The following is a 19,652-nucleotide window of genomic DNA, read 5'->3' as shown; positions in this document are numbered from 1 at the left end:
ATATAATGGTTAAATACTTGATGTGAATACTCAAGTAAAATACAAGTATTACAGATGTACCACACATGAAATGTACCTTCTTCTTGGGGCCTGTTGAGGCCTCTGCCTCCAGACAGTACTCCAGGATCTTCTGAGTGGGTTTCCTCTTTCGCTTCTTCTCCAGCATGGGAACGTTTCCTATGGATTTAATGTCACATTAAAAGACGTAATGCATTGTTGAATATTTAACCCGTGGTTCCCAGTCTTTTAGGCTTGTGTTTCTGGAGAGACAGACTGCTGTGAGTTGTTAGCATCATCAGAGGAAATCCCTTCTAAACTTCTGATGGCTTCATTCAAATTCCAAGGTGAAATTATCAAATATTTTCACAAAAACAGCAAAGATGACAGAAAAGTCCCAAAAAAATGAAAACACATTTGTGCAGCAGAACACATTTTTGTTCAATGCTCTCCAGTTAATAATCTTACGACCCCCTCAGTCATTTTTCAGGTAAAACATTTTATTGTTCCAACTTCACAAATGTGAAGATTTGCTGCTTTTCCTTTTTATATAATTTGAATAATGTTAATGTATTAGTAATAATGTTGAGGTTTGGACTGTTGGTTGGACAAAACAAACATTGTGAAGGTGTCACTTTGGGCTCTGGGTAATTGTGACGCCATTTCTCAATATTTTCACTATTATAAATAAATAATCAACAGATTAATCCATTTCCTGTTTCAACATGGCAATACATGCATAAAGCGAGGACAATAAAGAAATGTTTTTCCAGTTTGGTGTGGAAGATTTGGTTCGGCCTGCACAGAGCCCTGACCACAGCCAACACATTTGTGGACCAGGACTTACCGCCCGACATCAGTGGCAGGCCTAATTAATGCTCTTATGGCTGAATGGGGCAAATCCCCAGAGCCAGCATACAAAATCTTGTTGAAAGCCTTCCCGGAAAAGAGTGCAGGCTTTTATAGCAGCAGATTAGATATCAGGTGTCCACATTCGCTTGGCCATGTAGTGTATTGACATTTACCCAGAAGACTTTACTTTGGTTTCCCAGACAGTCTTTGTAACTTTGTACGCATAAAATAGCAAAGAAAGAAACACAAACACTTCCTCACCGTTGCCTTTGATGAGGCCTTCTGACGGCGAGGGGTCAGCTTCAGGAGGAGGGGTTAGTGTGTCGATGGAAAGCACCGGTGCATCTTGGGGGGTTGCGTTTTCAGTGCTGGGAATTTGCAGTTCAGAGGGCGTTGTTGCAGCAATTTCCTCAGGAGGTGGCGTCTGTATTTCAGGAAGTAAGCTCAAGGATGGGTGGTCGTGTGTGCTGTTGTCCGATCCCGGGGGTTTGGACATTGACGAAATGGGCTGAGTGGCCTGAGAAAACAAATGACGTGATTTCATTGTCAAATCAGTGATACGAGCTTCATGTGTGGCTGAAAAACAAGTGATATTGGATGCTTAATGCCATATGCTTATATAACAACATGTAATTATTAGGAGTATAACGGTACATGTACTCGTACCGGACCGTTTTGGTACAGGACTTTCGGAACGGTACAGGATTTTCGGAACGGTACACAGAATGCAATCTTTAACAGAAATGATTAGGCTTCTTTTGCGTGTGGAACATACTTCAATTCCGAGTTCCCACACGAACATATTAAGTGGCGAACCAAAAGTTTGTTAAGTCTCCGCCCTGCACTTTGAGCGCTTACACACAGTATGCTTATACCAGCCAAGCCTCTCGTTAGCTAGCGTAATGGCCAATGTAGAGAAGCCAGAGCTTGAAGACCCTCCGTTATCATTAAGGTCTCCTTTTTGGGAAAACTCCGGTTTCCCGGTGAAATACAACAACGGACAAAAACAAGTGGATAAGACGAAAGTAGTGTGCCGACATTGCTCATTAGTGATCGGGTATGTTTCTGACAACACGTCAAACTTGTTAACTCACTTAAAACGGCACCACGCAAACGTGAATATCGATGCTACAAGGAAACAAACGAGCGTAGTGCAAACGCAGCTCCCCTCGGCATTTAACCCTCATGTTGTCCTCGGATCAAATTTGACCCGTTTTCAAAAAGTTTCTATATCAGAAAATTTGGGTTTCTTTCAACCACATTGTCAAAAAAGATAAAATAACGTGGATGGTTCCGTAAAATAAATGATCAGTTCACTACTTCCATTGAATTTGGGTGTTTTAATCAATTTTATAGCATTTTGGAAGAAAAAAAATGATACGAGAACATTGAAAAAATTGACAAAATGTCTAAAAAAAGATTTTAAAAAAGTGGGAAAAAAAGAAAATGTCAAAAAAGCGCAAAAAAACCCCAACAAAAACATCGGAAAAAGTGACCAAAAAAAACTTGTAAGGAAAAGTGAGAAAAAGTGTCGACCAATTTTACTTTTAAATTTTGACACAGAAAAACTAAAAGTTGCAGATCGACGGGAAGACAACACAAGGGTTAAACAGGTAATTCAGATCGGGCAAAGCAATGACAAATGCCATTGGTGTTTTTATAGCAGCGGAGCTACTTAACAGTGACTGACCATCACATCACCTGAGTGGAACATGGTAAGCCATGTTCTGCAAACTCGGCCAATTTATGAACAACACACGAGCACAAATCTGGCAGAGGGCATTGTTGGAGTGGAAGTTGGAGATGCCAGTAACTACAATTCCTGTCACAACAGACAATGCTAGGAATATTAATAATAAACAACAAGCACCTGCTTCTTTACTTTACTTGTCTGTACCTTACTGTACCGAAAATGAACCGAACCATGACTTCAAAACCGAGGTACGTACTGAACCGTGATTTTTGTGTACCGTTACACCCCTAGTAATTATAAAGTTACAGCAGATCTTACTTTGTATGAGTTTTACCTTTCCGATCGACTGGAGAGGCTTTTTGGTTTTCTTCCTGGTGGAGAAAATCTGATCATACTCTTCAGTCCATTCGATCAGCCTCTTGCTTGGTTTTCTTATTCGCTTATGTGCTGAAAAAGATATATAAGAAAGGACACTATCTTTTTTTAATCCCTGTTGTTTATAGTGTGTAACATGCAGTGATATAAACAAGAAGACTATTGTATCCTATCTTATCACGCTAATACCATGGGCACACATATTTAGTATGATGGTTAAATGACAGTTTGAGGTGTCCCTTTGGACCCTTTTAGACAACTGCCTTTTTCTTATGCTCGGCACTCCAACTTGACAGCCTGCTGGTTATCTGTATACAACCACAGTACTATGAGTTTTGGGGTTGTTTCCTGTCATTAGCTTCGAGTAGATTCCTTTGTGCCGCATAAACCCAAAACTGGAGAAAATACTCCTGTGCAAACAAAAAAACACTGGTACATAGCTTAGCAGATGGAAGCAACCTATACCATTTGTGTATCACAAAAAAAAAACCATGAAGACCAAGAAGAGCAACAGCTTGCCAAGGTCCTCAGTATTTGCACTGATTTGAAATCTGCGCATTTAATGCTAAGCTTCCAGTTTATTTTACCAATGACTGCTGATTTCTACTATTCATAATTAATTTCTTAAAAACACACGTAGTTGTGTAGTTGTGATGTAGCTTTCGTTTGTGAAAGCTGTCCAGCAGCTGGTGGTCAGAGCTGCAGGATTTCCGCCAGTATATTTATAGATTTCACGTGATGTCACGGCAGTATGGAAACGCGCCTGGAGGGCAAAAAGAAGCTGCCCTCCACTGTCTGCTAACGAATCAGCTCAGCTTTTAACTACGCTAGCTACCTCGGTCTGCTTATTAACTCCTTTATCGTAACGGATTATAGTAACTTTTACCACTGCTAATTTTAGAAAGGCCACCGCAAGAAAACGTGTAGATTATCAAACAGACAATGGATCATAGATGTTTGTTTCTGACTGCTAGTGTTAGCTAGCGTAGCTGACGTTAGCGAGCCATCCTTCCAGAAACGTGTCCAACGACAGACAGAATTGCATAACAAAATGCAATTCAAACACACATTTTATAACATAAACGACACATTTTCTTGCAGCAGCCTTTTCAAATGAGCAGTGGTAAGTTACGATAACATGTTATGAACGTGGAGTCAAAGAGCAGCATAGCTAGCTAGTGCGCTATCTAGTTGAAATACACACACTTAAATGACAAACACCGCAGTGGGTGCTGTATATGGGTCACATGTGTTGCAGTTTGTATAAAAATCATTGTTTTTTTCTATTTTGAGAGGTGATCTAAACACTTGTGGGTTGTAAAAGATGAAGATTTGTGCGGCAGCTCTATGGAGTTCCCAGTGTGTTTTGCCCTCCAGGTCTCCGCATCAGTCACGTGACTGAAAACTATGAATTGCAAGCCCGGCAGCCCACCAAGTCACTCCCTGCCGGGTCTAAACATCAGGGGAATAGACCTCAACAGTCCCGCCCACAGCCGACTCCGGAAGTAAAAATCCCATTGATTTTCTCCATAAGGATTTAGAATATCAGTCATAATGTCTAAACCATCCGAGGTAGACTGACCACGAGCTACGTGGTTGTGAAACGAAGGTTTCTGCTCCTGTAGAAGCTACAAGTCCGTATGAAATCAACCTTGTTTGAAGAAAAACATCTGCGACTTAATGGAGAAAAACTACACTACCCACAATCCTAAGCGTAACAGCAACGTCTCTGATTGGTCCAACTCGCTGTTACCATAGAAAAGTTTACCGAAACCGCGAACGGCTAAAGCGAGCTTCTACCATTGAAGTCTCTGATAGTTTCTGTACACGGTCTTGTACCTTTGTCTTTTTTGACGTTTTCAAAATGTTTTTTTGCGCCGAATCAAATGTGTTATGCTCACTATTCATCTCGTAGCTGGTTGGCTTGGTTCCAGACTTAAAACTCTATATATAGGCTAAGCAATTTTCAAAACGTCAATGACACAATTTAATGAGGAAAAACACTTCCAGAGACAGAGCCGAAAAATAGTGGGCGGTCACTGTTGAGCTCTATTAAGATGTTTTTTTTAAAACAAAAATGTGTTTTACAAGTAGCAAGCTCATTTGAGGAATAACTTGTAGGTTGTGTGGAGAGAGAGAGAGAGAGAGAGAGAGAGAGAGAGAGAGAGAGAGAGAGAGAGAGAGAGAGAGAATATAAAGTTAGTAGTTACGTTATAGCTGTAAAACGTAGACAGTATGTGTACAATTTAGATTATTTGTTGGTGAATAAATGCTACAACTCCCCAAGACCCAAGCCAAGTTCCCGTGTCTTTCTTACCACCTGATTTAAGTGAAGGGGCTTAGCCCCGAAGCTAGCAACAACTCTGGCACAAGCTCACTTTAAGGTGTTCCAGCTATTCTCATTTTAACCTATAGATTGATATGCGTAACCAGTTAAAAATAAATGTGATGGTTAAATGATTAACCGTTGACTTCTCTAATTCCCAGGCAAGTTCTAGAGTTATAAAGGAGCAGCTTTTTTCTATGATTTCTAAGTCAATTGATGGATGTTAATTGTCCAATGGACATCTGAGATAATAATATCCTCGGAAAGTGGATGTCTCACTAAATCTAAAGATATGTGCATAATTTCTGTGTTAAGACTTGACTGAGTTATGACTCTGAGAAAGAGTGCCTTTTTTGACGCAAATTGCTTGCCATATCAGTAGGCCAAACTACAATAACGCATTACACAACGTGTACTACATCTGGCAGACAGTAAACTAGACTGTCCTTACCTTTTGGAGCTTTGTCGCCTTCTCCAGTGTTGTGCATCAAGCTTGTGTTAGTCTCAGTGCAGTCTGCAACAAGGCCATTCGGCTGTTCCAGACACAGTGTAGTGTTGCATCCCCTCTGCTCCAAAGGCACCATGTTCTGTAGATTCTCATTTACTCTGCTCCACCTTTCCTCCGCTTTCTCCTCCCCAGCTACTCCTTCACCACCTCCAGCCTGCCTCTTCCAGCTGCTGGTCTGTATGCCTAACAGGGACTGGACTCTTGATGAGCAATTCACTCCTGATGTAAAGTCCATTGCTGGCAAAAACTCCACTCCTGGAATACCAGGTCCAGACCTGGCAGGACGACAAGGCACTTGGCGGTTGGCTTTCTTTTTTACCCCAGTGGAGCTGCCCCTCCTGTTATAGAGCCTCTTGGACGTCTGACTTGTGCTCTCCTCATTGTGTTTGATTTCAATTTTGTCTGGAATGGAATTTGAATTTGTATTAACATGTTCAATTTGTGGATCTTGGACTGCAGGTGTAGCCTCCCCAGGCATCACCAAGGGTTCCTCCTTCACATGTGCACTTGGTGGCCCAATTTCCAGTTCTAAGGGGGTCCCCTCTCGCTCTCTAGTGTCATGCAAGTCCTTCAACATCATGAGAAAAGTGCTGAACTTGTAGTTTGTGTCTGGTTTGAAAGAGACGGCTTTACCATCGCCCTCATTTGTCAGGGACTGGAAGGATACCTCATCCACGTTTTTAAAGGCATTCATAAAAGAAAATGGTGATGAAGGTGAGGACGAGGAGTGTACGTCAGAGGAATGATCTTCCTTCTTTGCCTTTACCTTAGAAGTAAGGGGTATGAAGTCCATTGGTGGAGTTGAGGATATTGAGAGGTCTTCATCTTCGCTCTTGACATCAACTTCAAAGTCAACTGAATCAGTAAACGTCAAAGGGGTGCTGCTACAGCTAGAAATAGTGTCCTGATCACACTTACCATTGTTATTAGAATATGATTTAACAGATTCTATTTTAGTGCAAAGGTCTTTGGACTTGCGTGCAGAGTTGCATACAAGGTCATCAGCTTTTCTGTATGGATTCAGAAGTTCTTTCTGCTCAGACTCCTTTCTGGCTTTTTCACGCTTTTTCTGTTCCGCCTCCTGCATGGCCTTCAGGGCTCTGGTCATCAGCCGACTGCTGGCTGGGAGGTGGGCAGGCGGTTCATGGACTTTTTTGACTTCATCTGGTACTTGCTTTGATTTGTGGACAACTTTCTTGGATTTCGCAGAAGACAGGCCTTCGGGCACATGCGCTTCCCTACATACTAAATCCCCGTGCCGGTGAGAAGGTAGAGGAGTTGTAGTAAAAGCTGTACTAGTGGCAGATGAATTTTTTTTCTCTGAGCTGCCTAACTGGTCAGATGACATGCTTGTTACATTAGATGCAGGGGGCTTCTTAACTTTAGACTGTTCTGATTGGTTAGAGGATGAGTAAGTCACATTGCTTGGGCTTACATTTAAACCTGGTACCCTTTCCGTTTCTGGGCTACCTAACTCATCAGACACACTTGCCACATCTGAGGCAATGATAGTTTTACCTTGTGATGATTCTGACGAGAGACGAAGAATACCAGTCCCACCACTTGCTTTCAACTTCTTAACTGAGACCTTTATGGATTCTGAACTTATTGCCTGATCTATGGAGACACTTGCCTTGTCACCCACCCAATCTGATTGTTTAGAGGACTTTTTACTCACATTAGTATCTGGTGTTTTTTCATTCTTTGTACATCTAGGTTGGTCATTGGGACTAATGGTTACACTGGAATTTAGGAACTTCTTACCTTTGATGTCCTTGCGTATTAATTTGACAAAGGGCAGCCTACACTTAGAGACAATAATTGTTTGCTTTTCTAGCCTTGCTAATGGGTCAGTAGAGTCAACATTCAAAGTGGACGCAGGAGTCTTGTTGCTTTCTTTTTCTTCTGCTTGGTCAGAAATCCTGTCAATTACATGGACTTTTTTATTTTCCATCGTGTCCGAATGTTGAGTTCGACTGACTCTCTTTACACTCAACCTGGATAAGTCATTGAAACTGACTGGACTGGGCTCCAAGGCCTTTTTAACATCTGAGCTACTTAATTGGTCAGACAATGATTCAGACACAGTGTCAACTGTATTACTGACTGTCTTTCTGCTCTTTGAAAATTTACACTTGTCAAAAAGCAAACCAGTATCAACAGACACTAGCGACTGCCGTTTGTCTGGCAATCCTGACTGGTCAGTGCAACTGTCAGTTGTACCAAAAGGCCTTTTAGCAACCGGGGGGTTTTTACGCTTCAAATGTCTTGATTGTTTAAGTGGAACATTTGTTTCAGAAGGTACCAGAGTCTTATCCTTGTCCGACAATTCTGACTGGTCAGTGGGACTGCCAGTTGTACCAAAAGGCCTATTAGCAACCGCAGTGTTTTTATGCTTCAAACGTCCTGACTGTTCAGGTAGAATATTTGTTTCAGCAGGTACCAGAGTCTTTAGCTTATCTGGCAATCCTGACTGGTCAGTGCGACTGTCAGTTGTTCCAAAAGGCATTTTAGCAACTGGGCTGTTTTTACGCTTCAGATGTCCTGACTGTTCAGGTAGAATATTTGTTTCAGCAGGTGCCAGAGTCTTATCCTTGTCCGACAATTCTGACTGGTCAGTGGGACTGCCAGTTGTACCAAAAGGCCTATTAGCAACCGCAGTGTTTTTACACTTCAAATGTCCTGACTGTTCAGGTGAAAGATTTGTTTCAGCAGGTCCCTTAGTCTTATGCTTCTCTGACAATCCTGACTGGTCAGTGGGACTGCCAGTTGTAACAAAAGGCCTTTTAGCACCCGGGGTGTTTTTACGCTTCAAATGTCTTGATTGTTTAAGTGGAATATTTGTTTCAGCAGGTACCAGAGTCTTATGCTTGTCCGACAATTCTAACTGGTCACTGCGACTGCCAGTTGTATCAAAAGGATTATTAGCAACAAGGGGTTTTTTACACTTCAAATGTCCTGACTGTTGAGGTGGAAGATTTGTTTCAGCAGGTACCAGAGTCTTATGCTTATCTGGCAATCCTGACTGGTCAGTGGGACTGCCAGTTGTACCAAAAGGCCTTTTAGCAACCGGTGTGTTTTTACATTTCAAATGTCCTGACTGTTCAGGTGAAATATTTGTTTCAGCAGGTACCAGAGTCTTATGCTTTTCTGACAATCCTGACTGGTCACTGGACGCACCACTGGAAGAGGAGGCACTAGGAACCAGTGACTTTTTACTTACAACAGATGAGTTCTTTTTCTTACAGGGGACCTTGCTAAAGAGAGTGCGGTCTGGCATCGGGCTGGTTGTTTTAGGTCGTCTGTCTTTGCTTGATTTACTGAACCAAAGACCACTCTGAATCTCTGGCTGCTTCTTTACCTCTTTGACAACTGTAACAGATGGCTGTGTTGGAACTAGCTTAGACTGACGTTCAAGTGCATTAGGACACAAAATCTTAGGGACTGAGTCGAGGTCAGAATATGGGCACTCTCCATTGTCTCTATCTGATTGGTCAGGGCTATTACGCAATGTCTTTTTAGAGTGTTTAGTACTTATGTCCTTTGATTTACTTGGTTTCTTCTTGCCAGAATATTTCCTTAAAGTGCTTGGCTTTGCTGGAGTTGTAATTGGGGATGAATTGGATCCATTGGTCATGTGCGAAGTCTCAGGAAGGGTGGGTGAAGTAGAGAGAGGAAAGATGGGACGTGCCTTGTTCTCTCTTTCCGGTGTGGGAGTGTCGTGGAAGGCATCATCTATCAACGAAGTAATGGAGGAAGCCATTTTGGATCGCTCTTGGAGAACAAATTCAGCTTCCGCCACACTCAATTTCCAAGAGTCCTGAAAACGCTTCGCAATCTGCAGAAAGATAAAGGCACACTGCTCAATCGTCACATAACATACCGGCTTACAGAAAAAACTGCAAACTTTCTTTTGTCCAACACGATGATCACCCACCAACGATGATGCTTTTGACCAACTTCTTTTTAAGGCATGCAAGTAGAGACTCATCATTCATAAAATAGTAATTACAGTGTATTTGTAGTTCTGCTCCCTTTGCTTCCCCCTCCGGCGCAGTAGGGTGAGCTGTTCAAATTCAAAGCCTCCGTGGAAACTGTGAGTTGCTTTTTCCTCCACCCAGGTTAGCTCAACAGGCTCCCCAAAGGTCCTGACATGGTAGAGCCGACAGGGCCGGTCACTGGGTTCTAAGACAATAACAAACATCAGCGTCAATCTCATAAGACGCATATTAAACTACATCATCGTGCACAGGAAGTACACAAGTGCATCAACTAAGCAAAGGGAGCTTTAAAATGCTAGAACACTAAACTCTTTACATAACCACAATCAAATGTGCATACTAGTGTCAGAATTTTGAGCATGACATATTGTTACATGGCCAAATGATTTACTAGACAGTGAAAATAAACTTAAACCCACAATTCCAGCAGTTTGTGGCATACCTCGGTGTTTGTGACTAGACTTAAACTGAAAAAAGTCTTAAGTATTCTAGCATGAAAGCATAATGCGGTCAGTGTACATGTCAGCGCATGCAAGTGCTTGAAATAACCGCTTTCAAAAGGGAAGGACAAGATCCATTGGTTGAAAGTATAATGTGGTTTTAGATGGCAATGTGAGAAAATGTGAGAATTTTATTCTAAAGCCCAGTTCAGACCAAAGATTCGCGAAAAGACAAAACCGTTTTAGAACGTCGCAGAGAAAGGTTCCAGCGGTCTGAACCGGCCCGTCTCAGCTCGATTCAAACCAGCTGATGGTGGTGCCTGCGACAGATGGTCCAGTCTCCAGAGGCTGGTTTTAGAACGTAAGGGACGTCACCTGTTTCAACAGCCAATAGAGAAGTCAGTCAAGACGGTCGTGCGAGCTAGAGAAAGACTGAAGAGAGAGAGCGCCTAAGACAAAGCCCCGAAACAGAAAAATAAAACGTATTTTCGCCGATTCATCACTAGAAATCTAACTGTAGCAAGCATCTCACGATCTGTAACGTTATCCACATTCATATTTAGGCACAACAAATGATATATCCAGCTACAAAAAAAGAGTAGTTGCTATGGAGATGATACACCGTCTCGTCTCATTGGTGTGAACTGGCAGGGTTTAGAACGCTGCAGACCGGCTCGTTGCAAGTTTGAACGCGTCTCGTCGCAAATCTTTGGTCTGAATTGGGCTTAAATTACGATCTAATTTGAGGATATTAAAAAAAATAAAAAATAAATGGTTCTCTCCATTTGGTAACCTGACCATATATGACATTTGACATGCCAACTGTAGGAAATAGAACAGTTCATATTATAACTACATACATTATTATATATATTCATATATTATAACTACATTTTGTATTTTCTTTTGTATTGTCCGAATTATGATAAGTTAAGAACACCGATCTTACATGAAATGTCTGTCCAAAATCCTGAAATGTTCTAGTGCATGGATGATGACCAATTGGAGTGGTTGTTTAAATTTAGTATTTATAAGTTGGCGACTTTTGTTTCTAAAGCTTGAAAAGAGCAGAAGGTTTATTTGTTTAGGGTATGTGGTTACTTTGGCATCTGGTCCTTTGTCCTAGGTAATGGTGTCTTGTAAACCTGTGTGGGCTGTCATATATGCATGACACAATAATAAAAAAATATTCATTCATAACTACACATTTCTGCATGTGTTTTCCGCATGCATCCTTTATTATGTCCTAAATTATTATCCCAGACAATCTTATCAGCTTTTTGATGTATTGGTTGGGGCTGCACCTTCCGGTTGGTTGGTCGATATGCTCTTGGTCGACCAAATTCTGATTGGTCAGACAATAGCTGGTGGCTATAAGGCTTTGCTAATAAGGCTGTGTGTGTCTACCAAAGTGTTTTTTTCCCAGCTGTAAACAGCAGGCGGTTTATGAAAACGGCCAGCTGGGAGTGCTTGAGAGTGCTTTGGAGGCACATTTTTTTTTGCTGAAACACTTTGGTTGTGTATAGTTGCTTTGATACGGAATATCTGCCGAAGTAAAAATGTTGGCACAAAGTAGAGTACTTGCTCTGGCCCTTGCTCTGGATAAAGGGAAGGCTGAAGCACTTAGGGAGAGAGGACGGACCCACCGGTCTATGTTGCCAGCAGTATTAATTTCTTCTGCATTGTTGATTAGCACTCCAATGTTGGATGTGACGGTTGATCTTTTTGGTATTTGTCCTGCCTCCCCTTCCCTGTAATTGGTCGGCTGGCCAAGGAAAAACGCTTTGGTCGACACACAACACTTTGAGGTACAGTGCACTTAAGTGCTGTGGCCGATATAGTTAACCTAGAGATAACGTGCAGATATTGCTAATCACTGTTCAAGCTGGGGTTGTCAATTAACTGGCTACCAAACAATCCATAGAGCATATCACACAATTGAAAACAACCCATATACAATGTAGGTAATCACATAAAGTCAACAATGTCTCAGGCCCACCTTTTACTCTGTGATAGATTCCCTGTGCAGGGTCAACGGTCACCTCACAGGGCCACCATGGTCTTCGGTTGAACTTTGCCCAAATAACTTCACCCTCTAAAAACTTTACAGGCGGCAAAGACTTTTTCTTGAGGCTGCTCTGCTGTCGACAACATGACAATGAAGAAAGAAAAATCAGACGAATGAAAATGACAGGTTTTGTGTTCTCACCAAATGTTCTGTATCAGAACTACATGTGTGTTGGCCGCTCTTGTCATTTCAACATCGTGACCCACTGATGTGCATTTACTCTACTTTGAAAGACATTAACATTGACATGTTGCATAAGCCATAATGTGACATTTCACGGCTGATGATCATACATGTCAGCCTTTGTCAAACACCTGCTGATCCTCCAAGACTGTGTATTAAAAAATCATAAATATTACATTTATGAAAATCAACCAAAGTAGTAACTACTTCAACAGTGCAAATCGCTAACCAATGAGAAGATCTTGTTTATTTTTAAAGCTCTGAGGCCAAAATAGGAGGCTGCTGGGGATTTGTTTACCTGTAAGATTTTTCTGACCTTGCTTGATGTGTCTCAGCTTCTCTGGGTTTTTGCCTTAACTGTTGTGGCAGGAAATGTGAACCAACTGTGAGGTGCATACCTTATGCTAGGTTCAGACTCCACGATACCACCCCTATTCTATCCCAACCCGGCAGAAGTTTTATCCCGTGTAGTGTGTCATAGTGCACGACATCCATCTGGGACGCCTCATTACCAGTGTTACCAACTTGGCAACTTCCTTGCTAGATTTAGCGATTTTTCAGATCCTCTTAGCAATTTTATTAAAAAAAAAAACTTGTGACAAATTTATCAACTTTAGACAAAGCGAGATATATTATATTGTAATTAATTCCTGTGCATGCTGCTCACAGTAATCACAGTTCGCGGCTCTTCGCCAACAGGACGGGGTGTCTTTCCCTTTACCAAAAAGCTTTATGCAAATGATGCACTATGACATCACACATGCAAATGAGAGTATTATGTCATCTGGTTTGTTTACATTCTTGTTCCTGTAAGTCGTTTCCTAGCACTTCCTTTATCATTTAATTACGTGTGTCGTAAATGACGGAAAGTTTTGATTAGAAATATTGTGTAGTCTGAATCCAGCATTAAAACAAAGATAAAGGCTGTGAAATGAAAGTTATTTAGCTACAACCTTTGTGTTAAAATATATATGTATACTGACAAATCTGAATACAATCTTATAAAAAAAAAAAACTTCTTTTATACATATAACACTGCATAATGGATCAAAGGTTTTAGCTTCTGACCACCAATGTTTTCTACAGGCTTTTTTCTGAGGTCTAATTTTAGTCCTCTCTTGTTCCACAACAGGTTTCAAACCATAACACAAATCACAGTAGAAGAATGTCACAACCTGATTGCAGTAGTGGCTACTATATCCTTTGTGTTAATGTTAGTAATTGCTCACAGCAGCAGGTTGAGAGGACTAGCGGGGTATATGAGCAGGCATGAGTTATGACCGGCATGAAGCAGGAATGGCCAGAGGGCCAATACTGGCTGCTGCTATGATGTAACCTTGGCTGGAGCATTTTAAAGGAATAGTTCAACATTTCGGAAAATATGCTTATTCAGTTTTTCTAGAGTGTGACTAGAAAGTCAATATGTCATATCTTTCTAAAGCTACGACCAGGAGATGATTAGCTTAGCTTGGTATTAAAACACGAAGCAGGGGAAAAGCTAGCCTGTAGAGGCGTTTAGTACATGTACAAATTAATCTTTAACACTGAATATTTGTAGTAAATAGTAGTCTGCTTAGCTATTAACTTTATAATCTAGCCTAGTTTTGTACTGAACTGAACGTGACAGCTTGAACTGGCAACAAACTGGCTGGTCTTTGTGCGTTTTTTCCCTTCTGGAGCTCAATAAAGTTTTATCTTTATATTTTTGACCATTGTATATCACAAAGCCAGAATAAATTGTTAAAAATCAATCTGCATAAGAATGTTATAATTGTACAACACTTGTAGGAAAAAGCCACATAGAAATCATATCATGATCAATGTTCCTTTTAAGGATATTAATATGCTAACTAATATGGTGGTACTGAAATATGTGACCCAGTTCCAGCATATACACAGAAAATAACAGTGGTCCTAAAATCCCTGGGGAACACCATAACGGATACATTTCTTAAGGAAATGCTTCAACATTCTAGGAAACACACTTATTTAACTTTGTGGATGAGTTTTTCATGACCAGACAGAAATGTCTGTATGCTAAATATGAAGCTACAGCCAGCAGCTGGTTAGCTTAGCTTAGCATAACGACTAAAGAAAGAGTCTAAATATCCAACCGTTTTAAAAACGTCTTGAAATATGTTTAAAAAAAAAATCCTAGTCTAGGCTAGGCTAGGAATACACAGTGGGAAACCGCTAGCCTGGCTCTGTCCACACAGTCAAAACAATCCACCTAGCAACACTTCTACAGCTTACTAATTAACACATTAGATTATGTTTGTTTAATCCATACAAAAACTGGGGTCTCCACTGGTTGCCTGGTAACCTCACATTGCCGACAATCTCCAGGATCTAACTATAAAACCACAACCTGTCGTTTTCTGTACATATAGGCCCCAAGCAGAGTCTGATTAGAGCCCAATTACAGATTCAGGGTAGCATCATTCCAACTACCTCTTAACACAGGTTTTTCCAGGTAGTTGCGTTGGTCAGATAAGGTAAGATTCTTTAAACTACAGGACACTAAAAACTGTGATTTGTTAAACTAAATAGGTGTTTTTGTGACCTTGCCATCAGCGCATCATAAAAATCTGCTAATTGTGTCCTTGCTGTTGCTACTGCCACATGTGGATACATGGAGGCTTTTGTTGGCTGTGCCAAACATTTCTTTGAACAAGTGTTCCCAAAGCAGGCAGAGAACAGTGGAAACAAAAGCAGAACCTGTGACAATGAATACAAGTTACGGGTCCGGTGTTTTCAAAGTCGGACACTTTGCACAGAATTGATTGATTTAATTGCTTAAAATATGTTTTTGTCTGTATGTCCACAGGTTATCAACACACAGTAAATATCTGTATATAAATAGATAGAAGAAAGTGTCTCCAGCAATACACAAACCATGTTGATGGGACATTGAGCCTCATTGCTGTCAAAAAATATATAGACGCATTCAACAGAAAAAAAAAAAATATTACTGGATTTTGTCACATAAAATTATAATTCTTTGTCTGACTTCTAAGACATCAACAACTTAAGCCCCCTTCTTTTCGCCTATATAAAGTTAACATTTTGTCAAAGTAGAACCATTAAAAGTATGTCGAATTAGCTATTAGCAGCTCCTGTTTGCAGTATACCCATGGATGTACAGACAACTATCACTGGATTACTTTGATACTGAAGAAAACTCGAAAAAGTGATGATTCTCAGGCAAGTTGTGGAATTAAAAGGAGCATCTTTTTTTTTTTTTTACAACGTCTAAGCAAATGTAAGGACATTTATTTGTGATGTACATCTGAGATACTGATATCCTCAGAACGTGAAAGTCACACTGAATCTAAACGTGTGTATCATGTCTGTGTCTTCAGATTTGACTAAGTTATGACTCAGCGAAGGAGTTTGATTTTTGCATTCAGGCGCTAAGGGTTTTTTAAGTACCTAAATTACCTCAATGAGCCCCCATTCAGCTCCCCTCACAGTCTGAATACCAAAGCTGAATGTTTTCTTTTAGTTCCTTAGACACCCATATTTATCAATGACAGAGCTATAGTTGTGGAGCCGTGTCTCACCTGAGCCCAACCATTATTCACAATGACTGATATTCTGTTACAACAGGTGAAAGGCACTGCAGGTGTTCAGTAGGCTATGTCATGCTCAGGGTTTGCGTGTGAAAACATTGGGGGGGGGGGGCCTGAAAGCTGTTATTTTGTTTACTTGGGTAATAAGGATACAACTTGCCATTGAATGCCTTGAGGGACTATCTCCAAACAGGAACAGCTCGGTGTCGCTCTCCCACTCGTCATCTGAGCCGTCCCAGTATCTCCTGCGCTGACCCGAAGACTGGGACCGGGTGACCACCTTAGCTGACGACAGGGTAGCATCTTTGCAGTCTGAATTCAAGTGTCCAGGAGTGGATTGAAGATCATTCCCCGCCCTCTCCTGTTTGTCCTGCAAGCCTCCTCCCAGAGGTGACACGGTGTCGCGCTCTGCATCATTGTCGTCGTCCTCAAACAAAGAGGATTCAAAGTGGAGGAAGCCGTTAGCGAAGGGGCTGTTGCTATCGAGAGAGAAGGCCGGGCTGGGCGGGCCTGAGAAACAACCTTCTGTCTTTTTCTCGGAGACCATAGGATCGCTGCGATTGGCTACTGGCACATCTCGACTTCTAGTTTGGACCACAGGTTGTTTTTCTCCAGCAGAAGAGCCACCAAAGCTCTCCTCCCTGCTTGTGTTCCCGGTGCCAGAATAATCACTGCTATTGCAATCAGCCCAGGAGTCCCTCTCCCTCTCCATCCCCTTCCCCCTCTCCTTTTTATTCACCCCCCACTCCCAGCTCCTCTCTGGCTCCCTCACTGGCAGAACCAGGTCAGGCTGGCTCACCATGGTGGTGAGATGTTGCAGCCTCCTGAGAGGACTGTAGGAGGAAGAAGAAGAAGAGGAGGAGGAGGAGTGGTCCCTTTGTGTAAACCCATAGACGGAGGCATGCTTGAGGGAGGAGGTGGCAGCAGACATGGTTAGCCCAACCCTGCGGTCATGGTGTCTGGAGGGGCAGGAGTGGGCGGAGAGGTCTCGGCTGGAGGTCAAAGGGCAGCTGGACTGATGAGTTTCTCTGCCAGGGCCTGGGTAAGGCCCGCTCATGCTGACATGGTTCCTCCCTAAAACATGAACAGAAAATGATCAGAGTGGAGCTTACCAAAAAATCATAAACATTAAAGTTGGGATGACTTTTAGGGCCGCAACTAACGATTATTTGAATTGTCGATTAACCTGTTGATTATTTTGTCGATTAATCGATTAGTTGTTTGGTCTATAAATAGTCAGAAAATTGAGAAAAATGTGGATCAGTGTTTCCCAAAGTCCAAGAGGACGTCCTCAAATGTATTTTGTCCACAACTCACTTTTTTTTCATAAAACACGACTCAAACGATTAAAATAGTTGGCAATTAACTGAATAGTTGAAAACTAAGAGATACATCTTTGCATTCATTTTACATCAATTTGTTTTGATTTTACACTTTATCCATGTTTTTTAGCACAGCATGTATCTACAATCTGTCATACCATCGCTGCAGCTTATCTAAAGTTATCCCAGGCAGCTTGTGATGACATTTTTTTTTTTAAAGTGACACAGCTCAGACACCAAAATCCGTGATAAACAACACAATCTGCCTTCACATGATGTCAAAATAAAACGTAAACAGACTCACTGACGACGAGCGGACCGACCTAATGTGACATTTTTTGGGAGAGCTTCTGCGCAAAACACCGCAACCCCAGCTGTAAAGCCTTTGATGTAAATCAACGCGATATGATGAAAATGATAAGGTCAGCAGCCTGTAAACTCGCGCGCGTGCATACAGTAGTCACACACAATTAAGGCAATAAATTATAGCACGTCATGTTAGATATCAAGCCGACGTGAAAAACGCCGGCAATGCAACCACAAACTGGAAAGAAAATGGACCCGTTCGTGCGCGCGCGCGCGCATAGGTGTGTGCAACTACATGTGTGTGTGTGTGTGTGTGTGTGCAACTGCATGTGTGTGTGTGTGTGTGTCGCTCGTGGTTAACAGTGGCTTCCATGCTTGCGCGAGACAAACACTAAACGCCACATAACGAGACGACACAAAACAAGTTCACCAACACACACTGACACTGACACACACACACACACACACACACACACACACACACTTCTCCCCCCCCGACAGATGCAGTCTATGTGTGCATCAAACAACAAAATCACCGAGAAAACACCAAATGACACGGGATCTGTCGCGAGAATCTTACCATTCCGGTGTCGGCCACCACTAACATGACCCTCAACCCGCTCATTTTGGCGTTTAAATGTGCCAATTTCCAATTTTTTGAAAGCGGATGAGGAGAGTCCCAGCGGCAATACTACTAGGCCTGGATCCTGTGAAACGTACTCACTCACTGCCCCCTCCACCACCACCACCACCTCCCTCCTCCTCCCTCCTCCTCCTCCTCTCTACATGCGCTAAAACCTGGTCCAGCGGCCCCTGGAATAGAGATTCAGGCGTGTTGTGCTCCTCCAACGACACTCCCCCTTTCTGCTTTGTGATAACTACAACTTTACAATTCGCCGTGTATAGATATATTCCTGCTCTGTTGAATGGCTATTTCCTGCCTGCAGACTCTGCCTGCCCCTTGAAAGTCACTCTCTCTCTGCTGTGCGCACTGCCAGTCGTCACCGCTGCCTCCCTCCCCAGCCGGTCCACAGCATGGAGCACAGAAGGGGCCGTAAATCTCTCTTCCAAGAAAAAAACCCCTCTAAAATCTGAACTGACAGCCACCAAAGAAACGCACCGGGGTGACCACACGACACCTTCAATAACCCAACCCGCCCAGCCCCTCCCATTAATTACAAGCATCAATTATTAACCTAAACCAGGCTACAGTCACCAATGACATGTCACATGCCAAACTTGTGCCAACAAACTGGCATCTTCTTCGCCCCCCCCCCCTCCCTCCCTCCCCCCCCATGACACGCACTTGGGCAGCACACATGCGCCCAGGAGTCGAAAATAAAGAAATAGAAGTAATTCAAAAATGTCCACCACTAACACATCTGAGAAGCAGTGAAATGGTTCAGCAGGCTACCCGGAAAAAACAGATGGGTTTCCTTTTCTGAAACGAGTTGCTGTGTAGTCTCTGGCTGCACACCCGGTCCCTTCAAAATGGAGTCCTCCAGCCTTAGAGGAGGAGAAAAAAAAAAGCAGGCCACAAAGTGTTAATATATGCCCGATATAAAGTTCACCCAGCCACGGAGGAACTGAGCCTCAAAGCGTACCTCTTCTGTGCCCTGGAGGTCTTTCTGGAGGCTGTTACGAGTACTGAATCAGCCATGCCACGACAGGAACATTTTCTTTACATGTTATGCCTCCCAAAGTCACTGTCTATGAGCGTTTGTGCCACGACAAGGGGGGAATGAGGCACAGTTATCCTCTGGTGTATGTGTGTGTATGTATGTATGTATGTATGTGTGTGGCAAACGCACGTCTAACAGCAAAAAAAACAAACATTTAGCACATTAAGACGTCGACTGGGCTGGTTTTGTGCATGTGAAGTGGGAAACACGGTTTATTTATTCCAGAAACGAAGGGGTAAAGGCTGGAAAACAACTGCAGCTTCTCGGCCGGTGAGACTGAGCTGAGCTGCGAGATTTCTGCTTTGGTGTGGTTGATTTTTATGGGTG

General features: G+C 42.3%; 1 protein-coding gene across 4 annotated transcripts in view; it reads right to left on the bottom strand.

Moving 5' to 3' along the window:
• Positions 1-19,353, bottom strand: part of nsd1b (nuclear receptor binding SET domain protein 1b) — a 34,976-nt gene extending 15,623 nt beyond the window's left edge. Inside the window, exons 1-9 of one of the 4 annotated variants that reach the window (XM_036008615.1) lie at positions 19,248-19,348; positions 19,058-19,149; positions 16,176-17,089; positions 12,192-12,330; positions 9,764-9,936; positions 5,695-9,589; positions 2,877-2,989; positions 1,111-1,366; positions 77-177 (exon numbers count right to left, since the gene is read on the bottom strand). In XM_036008615.1, coding sequence (XP_035864508.1) covers positions 77-177; positions 1,111-1,366; positions 2,877-2,989; positions 5,695-9,589; positions 9,764-9,936; positions 12,192-12,330; positions 16,176-17,089; positions 19,058-19,149; positions 19,248-19,303 — 5,739 coding nt within the window. In that variant the 5' untranslated portion in view covers positions 19,304-19,348. Of the gene's footprint in view, positions 1-76; positions 178-1,110; positions 1,367-2,876; positions 2,990-5,694; positions 9,590-9,763; positions 9,937-12,191; positions 12,331-16,175; positions 17,090-17,641; positions 17,897-18,223; positions 18,814-19,057; positions 19,150-19,247 lie in introns of those variants that run through there. The other 3 variants (XM_031308044.2, XM_036008616.1, XM_036008617.1) reach the window with 3 other exon arrangements.
• Positions 19,354-19,652: the final 299 nt, after the last annotated feature.

Source organism: Sander lucioperca, chromosome 13, assembly GCF_008315115.2.
Source record: "Sander lucioperca isolate FBNREF2018 chromosome 13, SLUC_FBN_1.2, whole genome shotgun sequence".
Lineage (NCBI taxonomy): Eukaryota > Metazoa > Chordata > Actinopteri > Perciformes > Percidae > Sander > Sander lucioperca.
This window is presented reverse-complemented; position numbering and strand designations above follow the sequence as displayed.